This window comes from Symphodus melops (assembly GCF_947650265.1).
Source record: "Symphodus melops genome assembly, chromosome: 21".
NCBI lineage: Eukaryota > Metazoa > Chordata > Actinopteri > Labriformes > Labridae > Symphodus > Symphodus melops.
Genome location: NC_136711.1, coordinates 12,267,604 through 12,288,221, shown reverse-complemented (window position 1 = coordinate 12,288,221; position 20,618 = coordinate 12,267,604). Strand labels below are relative to the sequence as shown.

Genomic DNA, 20,618 nt, shown 5'->3' with positions numbered 1-20,618 from the left:
CTCCTGGCTGCCACCTCTAAAACCAAAAGGAAGTTTTCCACAACCACATCAAATGCTACAAATACAATACCCTCTTTGTTTTGCATAGCCTGTATAATTAAAAAAAAAAAAGCCCCATGAGCATCCCATTTGAATGCGACTTAGAAAATACATCCTATTGCATAGAGACCAGTGTGATTAGTCCATTTACTCCAAAATGTATCATGTATTTGTCGGGATGTCTGTTTTTTGACATTGAAAACACGTAAAAGCGTCGACGACTCCTATGGTGACTCCTATTTCTGAGATTTATTCTCATCTCAGGCGAATAATTCATGAAGTCGGGCTTAACGTCATCATCCCGCGACAGTCTGTTTCGTCATCATCCCGCGACACATTGTTCATTTTGTAAACATCAGCTGGAAAGTAAAGTGAGGAAACTCATGGACAATCTTGTGAAGGTATCCTTCTGGTTTTAAATCGATTAATTACTTTTTATAGACGGAGAATGTGTAGTTATTTATCGGTGTATGTATTGAGTTGGCATGGAACATTACGGGACGTCACCAGGTTACCTCAACCATAGATTAAGTTTAAATTTACCTGGCGTCTTTACATGAATATATACATTTCTGTACTTAATACAGTGTACATTACAAGGGGTTATACAGATTTTCACTGAACTACAGTGTGTCTATGGACCAGCCTTTTAAAGTACGCATCAGCCTGCTGTGTTTTCAGTGTGTGATAAGTGCATCATGTATGATCACGTGATCTCACCTGTGTTCCTCCAGGTGCACGGAGGAGGAGGATATGACTCTGACTTCAGCGATGATGAAGGGCCAGGAGAGTCCTCAGAAAAAGGACTTAAAAGGTGAGAGAAAAACGCAATAGAATTACAAATGTTAAATAACATCGATCTATTATTATTATTATCTTTATGCAGATCCACACTCATGGGTTGTGTATCGGTGTATGGCAACCCCATTTAACATTTAAACATTAGCTGTAATAGCAAATGTAGGTATCAATAATAGCTTTTTGACATTTTAGAATTTCAAGCCGACATATCCACGATGTCATTTCCATGAGTAACAATTCTAATTAAACAAACACACACACACACACACACACACACACACATGTATATATATAAAATTGTTCACTTGTGGAAAAGGTCATTGTAAATACCTGTAACTTAATTACAACTCGTCAACTTGTGCCATTGATTTCTATTCAAATAGAATTACAGAATATCTGTAATTCAATTTTTACATGTTGTAATTCAAAGTCTTTATATCCATAATGAGAATTTGACATGTGGCAATTCTAATTCATGATATCTACAACTCAATTCTCACTACTCGGTGCTTTCTTAATGCAAAGACGATTTAACCAGGTAGGAAGTTATGTAGGTGGTGTTCTACAAGTCCACAATACATTTAGCAGACATCAGAGAGTAAGTACAACACAAAACAAGGATCAGGAGAGACAAGCTCAGTTAGGTTTAACAAAAAGCTTCAAGTGCAACTGGACACATATTCTAACAGGCAGTGCACAGAGGCAGAGAAATTAAAAAAAGAATTAGGAAATAATATATTGTCATCAACAACATAGAGAGCTATTCTTGGGAGTTTTATTCAGCTTCGAAACTATCCTAAATATGGGAAAAATCTTCATCATTAAATTCTTAGGTGTTCATAAAGGAGCTGGTTATACCTACTATAATGTTGTGAATATACACAAGTGTTTACTCCAAGTTTAGAGTAAATCACCTTAAGACAGTTTTGATGGCCTTTCTTTATGTATTTGTACCTATTACAGGAAACGTGAGGAGGAAATCTTACAGAAGCCTTTCCAGAAAGGCCGACACTCGAAGGTGGCTCACCGAAGTTTACACTCCAGTGAACTCGACAGGTACTGTTCAAGTGCAAAGAAATATACTGTATACGTCCATCAATGTAACCGTTTTTTAAATCAATAATCATCGCAGTGCTCTTGACTCGCTTAATGCTTTTTTAGTCTCATGCATTCTACCTGTTCTCTGAGCAATTAAAGTCATCTCTGATAATTTACAACAACTGCAATCAGTAGTTAATGAGATCATTCTATCACATTAAACTTTAATTTGCAGTTTGTGTGCCTTTGATGTATGACGCAATTAAAATGAGAGGTATCTAATTTTAACTTTCTTGTTTCAAAACTTATCACAACTCAAAAACTTTCATTATTTCCCCAAATGTGCTTACATCACCTTCCATGGAAGGTTTGTGTTTTATGAATTCCTGCTTCCAATAAAACCAAATGAGACTATAAATCTTTGAGTGAGAATGGATTCATGTGACCTCCATTGTTCCAGTGTTGAGCTCCTTTTGTTAAAAGTGTGTTCAAAGTGGACCTGGATATTCGAAACAAAAAGGAACAGGGCTCAATTCTTCTTGGTTCAGAAAGTGGGGAATTATTAAAAATGCAACCACAAATCATGATCAGAGCACAATAATGCCAACTATTTTACCCAATATACCCTTTTTAAGTTCACTGTGTTAGACACGATTTTCCGTAGGGAGAAAATCATGTTCAGTTCAATCTCTTTAAATATCCTGCTTAGAAATGCAGAATCTGTCGGGATGGGACAGGATTTTGCTATCAAACATTTAGTTTTCTTTTATAATCCAAGTAGAATTGCCTGCTCATGTTTCTGATGACCTCTGACTGCATGCAGGAAAACACTCCATGAGGAGGGCAAGAAGGAGGCAGACCGTTTCACAAAGTAATCCTGTACAACTTTGGCTTTCATCCAACAGGTTCTCTAAAGAGATACGAGCACGCAACTGCAGCTAACAATGCTCTCTTGGACGTTGTGTCTCCGTTTTTGTTTCTCGACTTGCCTGTCAGACTGTAAATGGGGGCGCAGCATGGAAAACACAGTATTGGCTGTAAATCCTTTATCACTAACAGCTGGCTACAGCGGAAGTCCTAAAATTTGGCCATGACTCCCAGAGTTGATATCGATGTCAGACATTAGCTATTGGGTTCTGGGTTTGGGTGATAAAGAACCATTCTCACTCTGTTTTCTGTATTTTCTTTTTCAGAGAGGAAGCCAGGAACAGAAGAGCCCACCTGATATCAATGAATGCTGTATCCTTCTTTAGTTGAACTTAATTTGTTAAAGGGGACATGTTATGAAAAATCCACTTTACAGTGTTTCTGAACATATATTTAGGTAACCTGAGTCTCTACTGACTCACAAAATGTGAGGGAAAAAAAAGTACTGTCTCTAGTTTGTGGTCTGCATAAGTCTTACAACACAGAGATAAATGCGCAGTTTTAAATTTGCTCTCCTTGTGATGTCACAGTGGGATTCTTGTAACCCCCCCCAGCCATGTTTTTCTGAGGGGGCACGCTGCCATGCTGCCAAGTTGCCATGGAATCCCAAAGCTGAATTCATGTCGGCACATGAGTGAAGAGAAGCTCATTGCATTTAAAGAGAAACACACATCAAAGCGGAGTGTTCTGAGAGAGCTGGTCACAAACCTCCTCTGGTGCTTTATTCAGGTTATATTTTGAACAAAGCACCGCACAGATGTTTCATCTAAGACCACAAAGGACTGTTTGAGAAGGTGAAAAAGGGGGATGATATTTCCTCTTTAAGGCTCACATATACATGCATTGAGGTGAATGTAACCGTTGATATACAGTAGGTCGACTTGTTGAAGTGGCCTCTGTTTAAAGGCATTAAAACTAACCATTGTGACATATCATTTTTGTGGAATTTATTAAAAGAGACGACCCTTTACTAAAGTCTGCAGTTTGAGCGCCATAAAAAGTTTGTCGGTGACTACATACTTTATTATGGAGGACAGATGGCCGACTTGAAACGCTCGGGGTAAGTAATGTGTAGCACAGTCAAGCTTGACCATCAGACATCTGCTGTCTCTCTGGCCTAAAAGTGAGCACACTGTGTTTACCCCATTAGGTTTAAAGCTGTCCTCTCATCGAATCACAATTGTCGTCACAAATTATTCGAGGAGATTTTCTTCATTGTTACGCATTTGTGCGTATTCTTATTTCCCATCGTCTGTCCATCAGAGCCAATGACAAAACAGATGTGGATGTACTACGGGAGAATCATCGCTTCCTCTGGAGGGATGAGGACGAGGATGACATGACATGGTAACCACGCAGTCAGCCACTCGTGAGGGCCTCTGTTATATCAAGGGCGCTTGACTCTTTCAAAATATTTGCCTCTTAGTCTGTTTTAACCGTGAATCCACACGTATCCAGTACCTGGTGACAAAAGGCAGCTTGTTTCAGATTTGTTTGTGCCTTCTTCTGCCTCACACTGTTGGCCTTATTCTGTTCCAGGGAAAAAGAACTTGCCAAGAAGTATTACGACAAGCTGTTTAAAGAGTACTGCATTGCTGACCTCAGCAGATACAAGGAAAACAAGGTGGGATGAGTGTCAGTATGTAGCAGCAGTAGGCGTTTAGCAAATGTCAAACTTCTGACAGTGTGTACAGAAACAGGTGGCTCATGTCACCTGGTGATTAGTGACTATTTCGAATCAAGCCGCTCGAGTTGTAAAATCGGCAAAATGCTGAGAGAGGGAGCAAGTTTCAGACAGGAATTTGAAGGATGTTATAATCTGTTTTCAGAAGGTCAACCACACAAAGAAGAGAATACAGTGTTCATGGAAGCCATCGAATACATCATGATCCATTTTGCAATGAAACTTACTTACTGAACATTTTGTGTTGGTGCTTGTTACGTCCAGGACACTCTTGAAAAAGAGATTTTTAATCTCAATGAGTTTCTCTTCCTGGTTAAATAAAAAAATAAAACATTTTACAAGTCAGACATTTTTCTCCAACAGCACTGGTCCACTTTAGATGAATGTGAATTGTATTGGCACTGTGCTCAGTCTCTAGTGACTGTAGACTTTGGTTTGAAGCCAGGCTTTAAAACGGACAATATGTGAAACCCAAGGGCAAAGGCTCTGTTGCTGCCCTGGTCAGTGTAATGATGCTGTAAGGGATTCTTTTTCAACATTTGATAACTTACTTGTCAAGCTGACCAACAGCTGACATACACACTTTAAGTATATCATCATTAAAGGTTCTGGAGACATACTTAAATGCTCATCGTTTATAATGTTGCTCTTAGCCTTTAGTCCAGTTGGCTCAAAACGTGCCACATAAGCTTCAATTACGTCACAAATTATTCATAGTTGTTAATGACTACAAATGCAGCACTGAGTTGCATCATTCCCACAAGTTTAGTCAAATTTCGATCAGCTGTGTTGGGTAAATGAGGTGTGACAGCGTGCAGATGCCTGCACAGACAGAGCGAGTGCTGTGAGAGCTGTGCAGCGGCATGGGCAGAATACTAACGAGAGCATCCCAATCACTGCACATTGGTGCTTCAGTCCAACTGCTGGAAACGCTGTATGCATTCACAGGCGATGATACAAACAGTACAGTGGTAATGTGAATGGAAACGATCCATTCACAAGAAAGCAGGCATGACAGAAGAATTCATATTCAGATTAATCAATGCTTTAAAGCTGCATAACTTCTAAATAGCTTTAATATCAGTAGTCAGACCATAAGACACAGATCTTTTTTAGCTGAATTAAAAGCTATTTAATGCTAATGGATATTCAAAGATGGAGCAGATACTAAGTTAAAATATGGAAGATTGATTTCAGAGATGGATTGTAATTTATGCCACCTGTCTGGCATTTCTACTGTAAATAATTCAGCTAATTGACATGGATCTTTTTGAATTTCTGACCAACAGTTTGGTTTCCGTTGGCGGACCGAGAATGAAGTTGTCTCAAGCAAAGGTATGGCCTTTAACATTACATCCCATCTTACTGCTTATCATAAGACATGTAAGATTTACCCTTGAAACAGGTTTAACATGTAGGACCATTCTTCTTCACGACACAGCTCCTTTTCTTTATGAAGATGTTCACTTGCTGACCTAAATACATACTAATATTGGTATAAATTCAAATAGGAAAAGATTCAAATTAAAATTATCCAAAGCTCAAAAATTGGTGCAAAATAAACATTTGATTTTGGGAGTGTTGCTGGTGCAAACTCGTCTCTGTCAATATGTGGACGTTGTGGTTAATACTAAAAACAAGTCCTGACAGATTTTGGAAAATTAAAAAAATGGCAATCAATCCTGAATAAGTGTTTTTGTTTTGTTAGAAATGTTTTGAGTTGTTCTTTTTTGTTGTCTTACTTCCCGTTAGTAAAAATTAATGAGAATGTTGTTTTCTTTATATATTAACAGCTTTAACAAAGAACTATTAAAATTAGTATGAACACTCAGGAGCATAGAAACATGTAGCATAGATTTGCCATTGTGCCCACAAAACCATTCATACAGTCCTCCACTAGATGGAGACAAAGATAATGACAATTTAAACCACAAAAGAAATAACTGGGAATACCTCCGAACACTTCACTCCTCATGTAAAACTTGATGAACACAACTTTCTTTCACTTTAATTTGATGTATTGTCTTCTCAGTTCAGCATCAAAATCCTTAAATATATTTGCCCCATCAAATCTTTTGGTTCACTTATTCATCTCTGAGCTTGTTTATGCCCCGTTCACTTGACACTTATGTTGATTTACACAAATCGTCCTTCATGCTTATCTTTTGTTTACGTCTCACTTCCATGAATGTCCTTCAGTCTATCTTTGCACCCGCGATGGAGCCCACTCCGTCGGCCTGGTAGCGCTCCCATGATCATGGAGAATTAATTGTTCGACACCTCCTTTTCTGTGTATGGCTCCTTCATGTGACACTGACAGATATTTATAGGTTTACCTGGAATGACATGATCAGCAACTCTGTGACTGTAAACCTGCCATGACAGCTCGTTGAGATGCTTTGACCTACATGGACACGAACACTCTCTCTCAAACACACAGACACACAGACACAGACACACACACACACACACACACACACACACAAACATGTTTAGATCAATGCAGCTTCACAAATATACACAGTATGTCTGAGAAAGCTGACTAAGCCAATATATTGTTCCAGATTAAGACTCTGTAATCTGGGTCTGTGACAGTTCACCCCTGGAGCAAAACTCAACAGGAAGTGGATTAGATTAGGTCAGAGGCACTTCACTTCAACTGTCACACCTGTGATTTGTGTACATTAACAACAGACAGACTTCTTAAGCACTATTAAGAGCATGGAATGGTAAAATCGATACTCATCTAATTCCAACGTCCTCACCCAGAGGTCAAGGAAACACCAGGGCAAATTGAAAGTTAAGAGTGTTTGTGTTGCAAGTTAATTGTGGAAGAAGAGTGTGTCATGGGCTCATCATGACTTTGATTAAAGGTGAATACAAAGTCTTGTTTACGAATATAAAAGTCACACCCTGGAAAACCTGTACATTGTTTGTATGGTTACAACTGGTCAGACGTTGTGTGTCCAGGTTTAAAACGTGGCTTCTTCCTTTGGATTATTGAGACACGACTGAACATCTCATGAATCTGATCCATCTCCTTTCAAAGGGCACCACTCTTCCGATCTGACACTGACACAGTTTTGGGAAATGGTGCCCTGATCATCTCTTACTATCTGTACACTCTGGGTCATGTTGGTGTTAGGTAATTCTGACTAGTCCTCAACCAATCAAGGGGATTAAGAGGAGCACTGACCTTCATTTTTAAAGGCTTTGATGGGAGTTGGGGTGAAAGGATAGGCAGTTCTTAAGAACTTTCTTTTCTCTTTTGTGTGTGTAAAAAGGAAATAAAGTCGGAAGATAATGGGAAAGGTCATGTTCTTGCATTAAGTACACAATAGAAGGATCTTTCCCTAGATGTTCGTACGAAAACCCCCATTTCTCTTACAAAGAAATTATATCCAGGTCTTACAGTTACCTGGTTGAGTTTAATTTACCATAAAAAAAAGATAAGCAGCAAAAACATACTTAAACTCATTAATTATTTCCCATTGACCATAGTTATACGCATGCTACATTCAACTCATTGGGCTTTAATGCCTTACTATTATGTTCCCGGCTGTAGGCCCTTCAAAACATGGCTGCCAGAGACAACACAAATCCAGAGGGAGATTGGGCCGTCCTTAAAGTTAAAGAAACATATTTTTGTTATCAGAAAACCCAAATTTAACAATTATTTATATAAGCTTTAAGCAACTTCCTAGCTACAACTGTTTGAAACTAGTTAGAGGCTAAACGCTACCACACTTATTTGAAAGTTAGGTAAGATACTATAGGTAAGCCACACATCTTTATCAAGTGAGACTGTAAGCTAGGCAGATGATGTATGCTAACATTAACTATTGTTTGTTGCGTCTAATTAGTCATCTAATGGGTTGGTTTACCTTAATATATAGCCTAGCTTGTGCTGAATTGTCATTGTTTCTTGTATTTTCAGGTGCTGTTCAATCTGGAACCATCAAACAAAACCTTTATTACGACAAACGTTTTTTCATAACCTACAAGTTTACAGTTTACAATCTGTGAAACAGTAGTTCACCATCGTAACAACTATTGAGCTTCTTTAATTGAGAGATTTGAAACCAAATATTTTTCAAATATTGTAACATGTGAAACCTTTCTTTATGAAATGTTTCTGCTAGCTCATAAACAACATGCTTAATAGCACAACTAGTGGACAAAAACCCTGGATAGTACTTTTAAGTCATGTGCCCAAGGTCCATGTAATTTCTGTTTTTGTGCTGTCCTTAAAATAAAAATCAACACATTAGACAGATCAATCTTCAATTTTATAACGAATATTTTGGCATTGAGAAAATCTGTACATGGCGTATTGGGTATGAAAACATGTCTTGAGGGCCTCTAAATGCAGGGGTTGATCGACAGGTGGGGTGTTGAGACATGCTGGCACTTCTCTCCAGCTCATGTTATTTTCTGCAGGTTTTCCTTCTGGTATAAATTCAGCTTTAGTCTTGCTGTCAAGAGGGAGGTTAGAGGACAAAGGTAGCTGAGTCCAGGCTTATTTTTGGTGGGCCTCCTGTCAGAGTAAATGGAGGGTGGTTTTCGCCTTATGTAACTTCCCTGTGTTTAAAAAATGGCTTCAACATGCTTGCTATTACTTACAGTGTGGGAATCAGGTATGACCCACCTCTGCCACCTTTCTTTAACTCACACTGTTAGTTGGAGTGTGAGGCCATTTCAAGCCTGCACTGTGACACTCAAGTGTTTGGAAGGTGTCGACTGCTGACAGTAGATTTTATTACCGGTTATGTTTTTTTTAACACAACTCCAATTGACTAATTTCTAAGGTTCCTACTCAGCGGTTGCTCCATTACCTGTCAAATTTGAATCATTGCTTATCAAAAATTATCATTTAAACGTAAGTCTGCTGTAGTCCAGCCTTGATTCGAATAGACGCTGGATTATTACTTTGTTAAGATATATTACAGGTACAGAGAAATAAATCAGCCTCTGAAAAGTAATTTCTAACTCTTAAATGTGACAGCTCATTAACCCCCGGGCCACTATGCTTTCAGAGTTACTTACTTTAACAAAAGAGACTGCCATTGGTTCTGTCTTTTGTTGTTTTGTATGTTTTTATTTGCATTTTTAAAGTGTGTTGTGTACATTGATCTTAAGAAGTTAAATTATTCTCCATAGTCTGCGGATTGTCTAAATCTCCCTCTCTCTTTAATGCAGATCTTTGTTTACCTATGGTACAAACAACACTCAGCGGTATCTGCTGGTCTTTGGTCTACTAAGTTAACAGTATGCTGCAGAGTAAATCAAAGCAGCAAAACACGCCGTTCAACTTCAGGTCATCTGTCTGGGACTACTTATCAATATGAAAGACGGACAAAAAAATGAGGTCAGAGGTGAGTGAGTGTTTTTGGAAAAAGAATCAGTCTTTCAGAGGCCAGTTACATTCCCAATATTTTAAAAATCTGCTTGGGGGGGGGGGGGGGGGGGGGGGGGGGGGGGCAGTGAGAGTGGACCATGCAATGTTTCCCACAGGCTGAGAATTTATTAAAGGTAGTCGACCCCGAGGAGGGGCCAGGATAGAGGGGAGGCGGTGCCGTTTTCCAGCCTACTCTGGCTTCACAAACTCAATAACATTTGCACTTGAATGCAGACTTTTCATGTTAATATGTTCAGCGAAAGGCAAAATCCATCCCATCAGTAAGTGCTTTCTCCCTTCAATACGAGTTTCAGTTGGTTCCTTCTGCTTCTGGGTTCAGATGTCCCTCAGTAAAAACTAATAGATACAGGCACTCTCAAGTGCCATTACCCTCTGTAATTCAGGGGGGGGGGGGTCTACTAGTGAGAAGTACTTCAAAAATACTGAGCTGGTTATATACTTGACTTGGCACTTAATTTTTGTCTGTAATGGAATCTGCTAAGGGCTATAGTCAAGGATCATGGCTGCTCTATTCAGTACGTCTTACCCTCTTCTTTTTTTTTTGCCTCATTAGCTTTCCTTATATTTTGTATCTCTTGTATTTCTGTCTTTTTAATGCATTGCTGCAAAACAAATTGCCCTTCGGGGGAAAAATACTAAATTGAAGTTGAAGCTGTAGAATTATGACAGTTCGTTATGTTGTGTTATGATGGAAATTAGTGTAGATTTGCAACAACATCTGTTCTGACTTTGAAGCAAAAGCTCAACCTTTTGGGAAGTTTGGGAAGAAGATGACAGGACTGATACAACTCTCATGTCTGTTTTGCCACTAGAACAACAGCTGGTTAGATTATATCAGCCAAACCAGTGGAATATATATTTTTTTTTAAAAAAAGCAAGTAAGGCCTTTGGTGAAAATAAGATACCCAACTATGAGCACATGTTAAGCTTGCTGAGTCACACATCATGTCATGTTTGTTATTTCACCTAAAAAATAACAAATGTAGCAACTTAAATGTGTGGTTGTGTTTTTGTTTTTTTTTGGCCTTGCACACGGTGATTGCCAAGAGATGCATAAAGGCTTTTGATGAGGACCCAACTCTACAGGTGTTACTGTAACTGCCTATTTCACAAACCTTATTTGGTAGTCTGTTTGTTACCTTCTTTTTCTGTTGCCTTTTTGCTTTGGAGGAAAAAGCTGAGGCAACGGGCAGAGGTCGGATTCGCACAACGACTGTGACTATGGCGATAGCCTCTGTACATGGGGTGCGCAACATAACTGCTAGGCCATCTGTGCTCCGTTTTTTTTTTTATGAAATGTGTCATTGTTTCCCTCAGTCCAGGTACTTCATAGTGAGCTAGGTAAACACATTTTAATTATTGACTCGCCATTAGTTTTAATGTCCTCTTCTCCTTTTCAGCACGAGATCAACTCAGTCTCAAAGTCAGTCTGAAGTCACGTAAGGTCGAATAAATTAAGAATAAATGCACAGCAAACTGATACATCATGAAAAAGTGAGTTGCTAATTTAACTTGATACCTGAGATTCTTCTTTAAAACGGGCCTAGTTTAACATGTCCTCAGACAGCATTTACCAGCTACCCCGAGAGAGAATCAAAAGTGAAAAGGCACCGGCTCAGTCTGTCACTGCCCTGTGACTTCATCCAGTGAATGTTAATCATGCAGCCATCTGTCCTGTGGTGTATCCATCCTGATCTCAGTCCACTAGCTGGTTGCATTAGTGGCCATTGACGTAGGAGGACAGGAGTTCCCTCTCTTAATGGGTTTAGTAAGCCAACCTGATGCTAGTTCTTTTCATGGCGTATGTGAGGCTCACTTGATGTGTGAGGATACCCACTACTTATCAACAAAACACATTGATCCTCTTTCTTTTTTTTTTTCATTCTGAGGGTTTAAACAGCAACCCACACAGGAGCTTTTGGGAAAAGCTGTTAAGACGGGATGCCCCGTGTTACAGCATGCGGAAAATCCGCCATCTGATCTCTGCCACAGCGAATACAGTTGTGCTTATATACTTTAATTTGAGTAAATGAGTGAAGGTTTGTTTCCTAGCCTTGACTATCTTTTGTTTTTTTGAAATTTATGTAAAAAAAAAAAAAAAAAAAGTTTCCCAGAAACAGATTTCTGTAGCTGGAGGGTATGACTCATTCCAACTGGCCATGTTTAACCTTCAGATATATCAAATTCTTTCACATTCAACACTGAACTGCCTCCCCTGCAGTAACAAGGGAATCAGTGCTTTTCTCAAGGGCTGTCAGCTTTGTTTTGAAGAAAGCACAGGCTCTTAACTTCCTTCTTAGCAGATCAATGTGTTTAATAGGAAGATGTATTTGATTGTTGTGTGTGTGTGTGTGTGCGTGTGTGCGCGCGCATGTGTGTGTGTGTGTGTGTGTGTGTGACAGAGAGAGTACGATGTCATGGAAGAATTCCAGCACGATTGTAATTGACGTCAGCGATGATGGTAAAGAAGAGTCTGGAGTCTCTCAGGTCTCCTGGCACCTGTCAGTCCTCATGGTGGAGCGTTGGCAACGAGTTGATAGGATGATGACCCCGTCGAAAGTCACACCCACAGTGTCACAAAAGTACGAGTCATTGTAGATTTAAAGGGACACGCTTGCTTTATAGTCGCTTTTCACCGGGAACTATTTAAAGTTTAAGACAATAGAATTATAGGTAACCGATTTAGTAGCTTCTGTTAGTGTCAGTGTTTATGCAACTTTTTAATTTGATTACAATGTGAAGCCGCGCTCAGTGTGAAAGACACAGACTGTAAGGGAAGACATCGCTTTACATGACTGGTTTTTTATATTCATCTTTTACTCATACGTCATGGTAGTTTTTTTATTTTTTTTATTCCTATTTTTATCTGTTATATACGCCTTCCCTCTGAATTTGGTCACTTCAAGAAAGAAGAAAATATGATGAGGGTTGAAATGCACAAACCTCACAATGCCTACTTCTAATGATTTTTGTTATCTCAATGGGTTGTTTTTTTGTACATTTACTCTCTAAATAAGAGAATTACACATCTTATTTTGAGAGTTGTGGTGTTTACGTTCTTCCCTGTCAAATAATTCTAATAAGAAGTCTTCATGGTTGATTGAAGCGGATTAAAGTGTAATAGTATTGATATGTATAATGGTTTGTGGTATTCACTGGTAATGTTGAAACAGAAAATATACCCAAAAAACCCCCCCCAAAAAAAACAAAAAACATTAGACTTTATCAGCCCTGCTCATAGTTATTCCCGATTTAATCTCAACTCTGAACTCATGCTTTGTTATTGTCTTTAACTTGTTCGGATAGAATCTCAAGCCATCGTAAAGTCGTAAATAAAGCCAGACCACATTCCAGAAACTGGAGGCTGAAGTGTCTTTTTAAGCTCACTAATCTTATGCAGCACGTGAGGATAAATTACACCACAGCCCAAGTGGAGCCAAGCAATGACAGCCAGCATCTCCTCACCTGAATTTTTACACAGTCTCAATGTTGGGCAGATGAGGGCAGACATCACTTTCCTTCTCACAGAGTAAGGAGTATTCCACGCCCGTGTGCCAAGAATGGACTGCTCTGACGCACACACTGTCTCTGCTACAATCTGGAGGAACCTTGGAGACCAGATCAATGCCACCCTAAGCTTCTCAGGGGATAATAGGCAGGCTGTGTAGCGGCTGGAGGGCCTGAGGGGATGAGGAGAGCTGCAGAAAGGGAGATGAGAAGGGGCAGGGGGATAAGGAGGAAGGGGTGTAGAAAAAAAAAATTGGAGAATGCCTGACACAATCTGTACTCTCAGGAGATGTCTGCTGAAACAAAACATTTATCTTTTTCCCCATTCTGTTCTATTTCAGTTGTGTTTATTTTGTATTCTTCACAATTATTTACACACGAGTAGGTGTCCAAACACTTTCAAGGCTCTGTGGCTTGTTAAAAACTTGCCTCATTGTCAACATTGTTCAAATCCAAATCCAATTTCTTTCGGTGTTTTCATGTTTGAAATTGCAATTATTAAAACTTAGATGGAGAAAATGCCTCGTGAATAATATTGTGATTGAAGTACCGTAAATTCCGTACTATTGAGCGCACCTGGATATAAGCCGCACCGGCTAAAAATAAGTAAATAAATGTATTTGTACATATATAAGCCGCACTTGATTATAAGCCGCAGGTGTCCACGCTATAACAAGAGCTATTTACACAGACGTAGGCTACCGGTAACATCCGCAAATACTGTAGCGTCCGTACGGACGTTAAAGGACGACGAGAGCGTTCAAATAATAACTTTTACTTAACCCGATCACTGTCGGCCGTGACCACGCCGTTTACAGCAGAGAGCAACACATAACTTGCCGTAACAATCCAACTCTCTCCCCCAGCGTTCTCTCATACAGCCACTCAACACGTTCTCGCTGGTGCATTCACTGACTCTCCACATAATCGGAATTATGAAGACATTATCAACTACTGACTTTACAACATGAACCGTTACAATACGAAGCCTAGCCGACGGTGTCTGTAACACGGCTGATGAAAAAGATGACCGTAATATATTTCACAAGAAAAAGTCCATCCATTCACTGCCTCAGAATGACTTCATTACTCACTTCCTCAGTCTCTGTTGTCGCTGTCAGTGTCATCTTAACGTGCAGCAGCTCTGTTAGCTTCTTTGACAGCCAGGTCGATCGCCTTTAACTTGAAAGCTGCATCATATGTATTTCTCCGTGTGTTTTCCATGATGAGGGTGCGTGCATGAAGCGCAAAATGACTGATATTAAGATCCGACGTGACGAAGTCAAATGTTTTTGCGGCAGAAGCTCATTGTCCCCCATAAAAATCCATGCATTAGCCGCACCGGAGTAGAAGCCGCAGTGCTCGAAGTGTGAGAAAAAAGTAGCGCCTTATAGTCCGGAATTTACGGTAAATGTTCTAATGTCGACAGTAAATATGCTTTCTGGTCTTTCAGGTCAGTTCCAGTGTGGAAACAAACGTTGTGAGAAGGAGGAAGGCCTAAAAAGCTGGGAGGTGAATTTTGCCTACGTGGAACATGGCGAGAAGAGAAATGCATTGGTCAAACTAAGTAAATGCTCATTCACTTTTTTTTTGGCTTATTCTTTACTAAATGTGTGCATGTCTTGCTTGTGTGTGTGTGTGTGTGTGTATGTGTGTGTGCGGCTTCGGCCTAGGCCTAGTGGGGATTCCCCTCTAAGACCAAGCTCATAATAATAATAATCCTCCTCCAGGTATCATACTGCAGAAAATCCTGTTAAAATAATAACGTTAAATCGAGGACCCACCAGTCACAATGAATTCAGTCAAGCAGGAAACGACAGTCTGTTTTAACAAGCCAAAGGTGCTTCCAGTCATGTTCCTTCTCAACTTAAATGTTTTCGGAATTGTTGTAATTCAAAATAACATTGTTGGACACAGTTAAATGTTTTGACAGTAAAGAAACACAGTCCAATGACCCAAGATCATTGACTGAGGGCGCACTCAGACTAGCAAAGTTGTCCCATACCGCGTTGAAGCACGATTGTCCCCCCCCCCATCCCATTCCCCAGCTTGCCTGCACTCACACTAATCCAGGACGTCCCTGAGCACAGTTACATCTCGAATATAGCGCTGTAATACAACAGATGCATGGCTTCACATAATTATGAAGCGTGCTTAGTTTACAAGACAGGTGGACTCTAGAGAAAAGAGAAAAGGGAAAAAAGGACGCTCTGTCGAGTGCGCATCCGCACATCAGGGAACAAGACAGATATTTTCCTGACTGTTTGGCTTATTTTGAGTCATTCTAGTCAGATACAGCTAGAAAACTCCAGGATTTCTCCTTAATGGAGGTGAATGAATGAAGGTACTGTGTTTGAGCATGGATTGGAGCACTCACATTGGTCAAACTGGAATTTAGGGGGTAAGTATGCTTAGGTATGTTACGGATTGCCTAATGTGAGTGCACTTTTAGTAAGGCCTACTGGAGAAATACAATGGGTAAATTCATGCAAGTAATGACGGTAAAAAAAAATTGAAATAAAAGTCGAACAAAAACTATTTTGAATGCAAAATACTTGTAATTAAAAATGTAATTAATGTTGTAATTAATCACCATATGAAATTCAGCAATTAATTGAGATTAAAACATCTCATACTTACACTTGTGTTAATCAGACATGAGTCTTCATTTTTAGAGTTAGCATACTTACAGCAAGAAGATAGGTGGCGACTGTAGCTGTTAGACTTATCTCTGATTCCTATAGCAAGGAAAAACAAGAACATTTCAAAGACAATGGTATTTAAGTCAGTATGCTGAAATTGAAGTTCACAGGTTAACTGTCAAAAAGTTTTCAAACTCCTTCCACAAATTTAAACTGTGTACCAATCCTAATCATCCTCAGATCATATTAATTGTTTTTTTTTTTTATAGGAGTATGCCCTGAATGTTCTTTCAAACTCAACTACCACCACAAGTAAGCTCCTTAACTTCTCACGTTTTTGACATATTTTCATAAATGACATTCATCTTTAAACCCATGATAGGTCTTTTTAAAAAATGTTTGAAATGTTTATTGAAAAAGAGTGTGCAGCAGTCTGTGCGGAGAAAGTCAGGTCATCTTGGATAATCAGCAAGAATTGTTTTCCAGCTGGTTATGATTAGACCTGTCTTTTTAAACATCGGCTAACTTTTCCTCACACTTGTTTGAATGTTATGACTTCTTGTCACGGTCTTCATTGTTGCAAATGGAAGCTTTACACATCTGAATGCAATAGCAAAGCTTGAATGTGTCATCCATATGAAAAGCTCTGAATAAATATGACTGTAATTGGGGAAAGTTAGGCATCCCAAATGTGAGACCAATGCTTTTTACAACAAGTAACATTTGAATAGTCCCTAAGAGTGTTTCTAGCAGACTTTGTAACAAGAAAGCCTTCATTCATTTAAGCTCTCGCAAGACGGCAATGATTTATTCATGCACCTCTGAAAGTGCCATTGGTCCCCAAGGATTTTAGATTGTCTCCAAAATAGTGCTGTAATTGGCTGCTTTATAGTGTGAATACATTTCCTAGCAGTGTGGTTCTGTTTGCAGGAGAAAAGAGGTAAAAGCTAAGAAAAAGAATAAAAGGTTATCCGAGAATCAAGAGCCGCCACAGAAGAAGAAGAAGACGAAGCGGGCCTCTTCACACTCAAAGAAGCGCAAACACAAGAGGCAAAAAGGTAGGACTCCTTAAATAATTAGCCGATGTCAGCAGATAAAAAACTGACTTTTTGATTAAAGAAATTATTTTGTTTCATTCGTTTTTGTAACAACTGTCTTGTTATAAACATTATTTATAGCCTTCTGTCCTTGTTCCCCTACAGATCGCTCCACCTCTTCTAGCAGCTCAGAGGAGTCCCAGGACTCAGACAAAGGTAGCCTTCATAACTCTGTCACACACACCTACACACACACCTACACACACACACACACACACACACACACACACACACACACACACACACACACACACACACACACACACACACACACACACACACACACACACACACACACACACACACACACACACACACACACACACACACACACACACACACACACACACACACACACACTGGAGAGTTTATGATCTATTCCCCCTGACCTTCAGGTCGTGCCACTCCTCTTAAATTCTGGAGTGAAAACCCTCTGACAGACCTTTCTGGAAAACCCTCCTTGAGCCCTGTAGTTAATATTGATAGACAGATTGCAGGTGTTCTTTATCAACTGTCTTTTCACATCTCCCACATCTTTTGGCTTTCTTGTTTTTTCTTGTCCTTTTACCCTTCACTGTGAGCCGCATGAAAAGAAGTACATATTTGACCATCTGTTCCAGGGTCTGGATGGATGGATGGCTGTATGGGTGGAGTAGTTCACAAACACAATTCTTCTCTGTCCAGAGGTTTTGTCACTGAGTTCAACATGCATTGAAATCCATACCCAACACATATGTTCATTTATTGTCTAAGACAAACAGCAGTTGAAGGTTGAACTTGATTTTACCTAGGAAAACTATAAAATCATTAATATTTGAGTCATGCCGTCAGGGACAGTTGAGGACTTTGAAGTCATAGAAGCACTTTGTACCACATCCAGAGGGGGTTAAGCTTTTGTTTTGTACAATGTGATTTGGTTTTATCCTTGCCAGGCTTACAAAAATAGACTACTGGTCCTATAATGACAGCCGGTTATAGTCCCGCATCTATGGTGTACTAATGATTGACCCGTCTTGCACTTTATACAGCTTACCTAAGACATGATAGTACATTGAATTAGCACAAGCTAACTGACCCACCTTTAACTTAAAGCTGTTTGGCTCAAGAATATTTATAGTTCCAGGTTATTTATATGTCAATGAATAAAAAAAAAAATTTTAAACCACGTTTTTTTGCCTAATTACTCCATGATCTAAATTATGCTATTGGTAAGTTGCAACTTGATATTCCTTTACAAGAAATATAAAGGGATGGCATTTATTTACAGAAAAAAACTAGCTGATCGGTCAGATACAATTTCTTAAAAAAGTTGACTTAAAATCTATTATCTAACTTGAAAGGTACGATGGTTGATTATTGTAAATGTTTTTCTTGATATTGTACATCCTGGACACTTCAAGGTTAACATTGGTTTGACAAATGCTTTGACATAAGGCTTGAGACTTTTTTCCTCCACATTGCACACTTGAATAGGTAGTTGACTTGGCTTTACTGTAAGAGGAACGTGTATCAGATAAGTATCGCCTACCCCACATTTATTCTCTGAGCAGAAAGCACCACCATCACCATCTGACAACCCTGACCTTAAAACTGATGAAGAAAGGATACTTGGTCGACCCAGTTTCCCTTTCTGGAAGCCTGACTGACAGCTTTCTGAATCTCTCCAATCTAGACTCTGAAGCTGGAGATGAGCGAGAAGGCCAATCAGAAGCCGACCACTGGCGAGGACCTGCCCCTGCAGTGGACGAAAAGTCAAGGTGAGCTTAACAGCTCATGTTCATATTAAACCAGACTCAGTAAGCTGCCATAAAACCATCAGAGACAGCCTTTACCACTTAGTCCTCATAAGTAACGTATCTCTTTATAGAACAGTATGTAGACCTTTTAGATATATTGCACAGTGCTATTCTGAACTGTCGGGAAGCTGCTAAACCTTTAACTTGCTTTTGTCATACATCTGATAGCGGATTTCTGTAAAGATAGAAGATACACAGAAGATACTTATACTGGGAAGGCTATCAGTAATGGGGCTGTGTGAGAAAATTCCGCTTTTGTCTTCATGATTACGTTAGGATAATCATGTCCGATTGCGTTTAAATGATGTGTCTTTTTGCACCATGTTTGCCTTCATTTAAATAATCTCTGTTCTAAGTAAAAAGCAGAGTGCTAAAAGAGCCACCGAGTCAGGGGCCACTCTGGAAAAACATTTAACAGTTTTTGTCAAGAGCCGCACATGACAGAAAGGTAACATTTCCATGATTTTGTTTGTTGAATCTGTCTAGGGAAGAGGAATTCGACGACTACTTTGAAGACATGTTTCTTTGACTTTGCTGGTATCAGCGGACGTCCTGCTGTGAATACACTTCTTTGGAGCCTCACTGACATTGCTGTTCTGTTCGACTGTATGTTTCATTACTTCTACAAAAATAAATCAAATGTTTACCTTGTATCTGTCAGAGTGTTTGATTTACAAGTCTATCCGCATCTCTATTTCAGTTCTAACACCACTGTGGCAGAACATCATTTTGTTACTGGAGCGGAAACTAGAGATGGCAGTGTCTGACTGTGCTTTGGTCCAAAACTTGACTGAAAAGTCTGAATAAATGTTAGCTCTCATTTACTCTGGGCCAACAGGAGTATACACATGAACACTTCCATTTCCATTGGTTCAATATTTTCATTAAACAACTAAATGTGTTACATTCCAGCCTCGTCCTTGCTAATTTTAGATGCTAACATTTTAGTTTTAGCATGGTTAAGAAACTACCTCATCTTTGTGTTACTGTTGTTGTCATTCACTAATGAAGCATTAAATACCTTAATTTGTTTTGGATTTATTTTTTGGAGGTTGAGCAAACATGAAACAAAAACTTGCTGTACTTAAATAAACATACTGTCAAGGCTGTTGGTTGAGCTAATTTTGAAATTAAGCTAAAAATACATCTTTTAGCATGTAAGTGTACGCGTCAGCTCACTGACATGAGCATTTAGCTTCATTAGCATATCTATAGACCACAAATTCTGTTTTATTATATAAGAATTACATTAACTTAAAGTTATATTTTATTTTATTATATGAATTTTTACTTTCAATTTTACTTGACAGTTTTGAGACTGCTACTCTGCAAAGAGAGCTTTCTGACATTATCGTGTCTAAATTTTTGTGGTGAGGTTTGAGTAGCTACGTTTGGGTACCCCTACATTTATGCACATAATTAGTAGACTGTTAGAAACTCTAGATAGGGCCTACGTAAGTATGATTTGTGCCTCTTGTGTATTTTTCTCTTGAGTTTTTAGAGAAGTTTGTTAGGATTTCTTTTCATCTTACTTGAGACTAGTTAGGTTTTGTTTAGATGAGTTTATTTATTTGGCAAAACCACTTTGTCTAGTCCTCAATCAGTTTTGTTTCGTTGATTTAGTTCTGTTGTTATAAAACAAACATTTTCTTAATGATTATAACTATT

At 39.1% G+C, this 20,618-nt stretch overlaps 1 protein-coding gene across 2 annotated transcripts; it reads left to right on the top strand.

Moving 5' to 3' along the window:
* Positions 1 to 198: 198 nt before the first annotated feature.
* Positions 199 to 19,603, top strand: fra10ac1 (FRA10A associated CGG repeat 1). 2 transcript variants are annotated; one of them, XM_079333915.1, is made up of 14 exons: positions 199 to 268; positions 774 to 853; positions 1,804 to 1,896; positions 3,072 to 3,117; positions 3,789 to 3,865; positions 4,069 to 4,152; positions 4,345 to 4,429; positions 5,779 to 5,824; positions 14,869 to 14,982; positions 16,327 to 16,369; positions 16,988 to 17,115; positions 17,260 to 17,310; positions 18,827 to 18,911; positions 19,437 to 19,603. In XM_079333915.1, exons 1-14 carry the CDS (start codon positions 266 to 268, stop codon positions 19,477 to 19,479), a joined length of 978 nt encoding a protein of 325 aa, XP_079190041.1. In that variant the 5' UTR covers positions 199 to 265; the 3' UTR covers positions 19,480 to 19,603. The 2 variants fall into 2 exon arrangements, with proteins under 2 accessions (XP_079190041.1, XP_079190040.1); XM_079333914.1 differs by lacking the exon at positions 199 to 268 and adding an exon at positions 303 to 440.
* Positions 19,604 to 20,618: the final 1,015 nt, after the last annotated feature.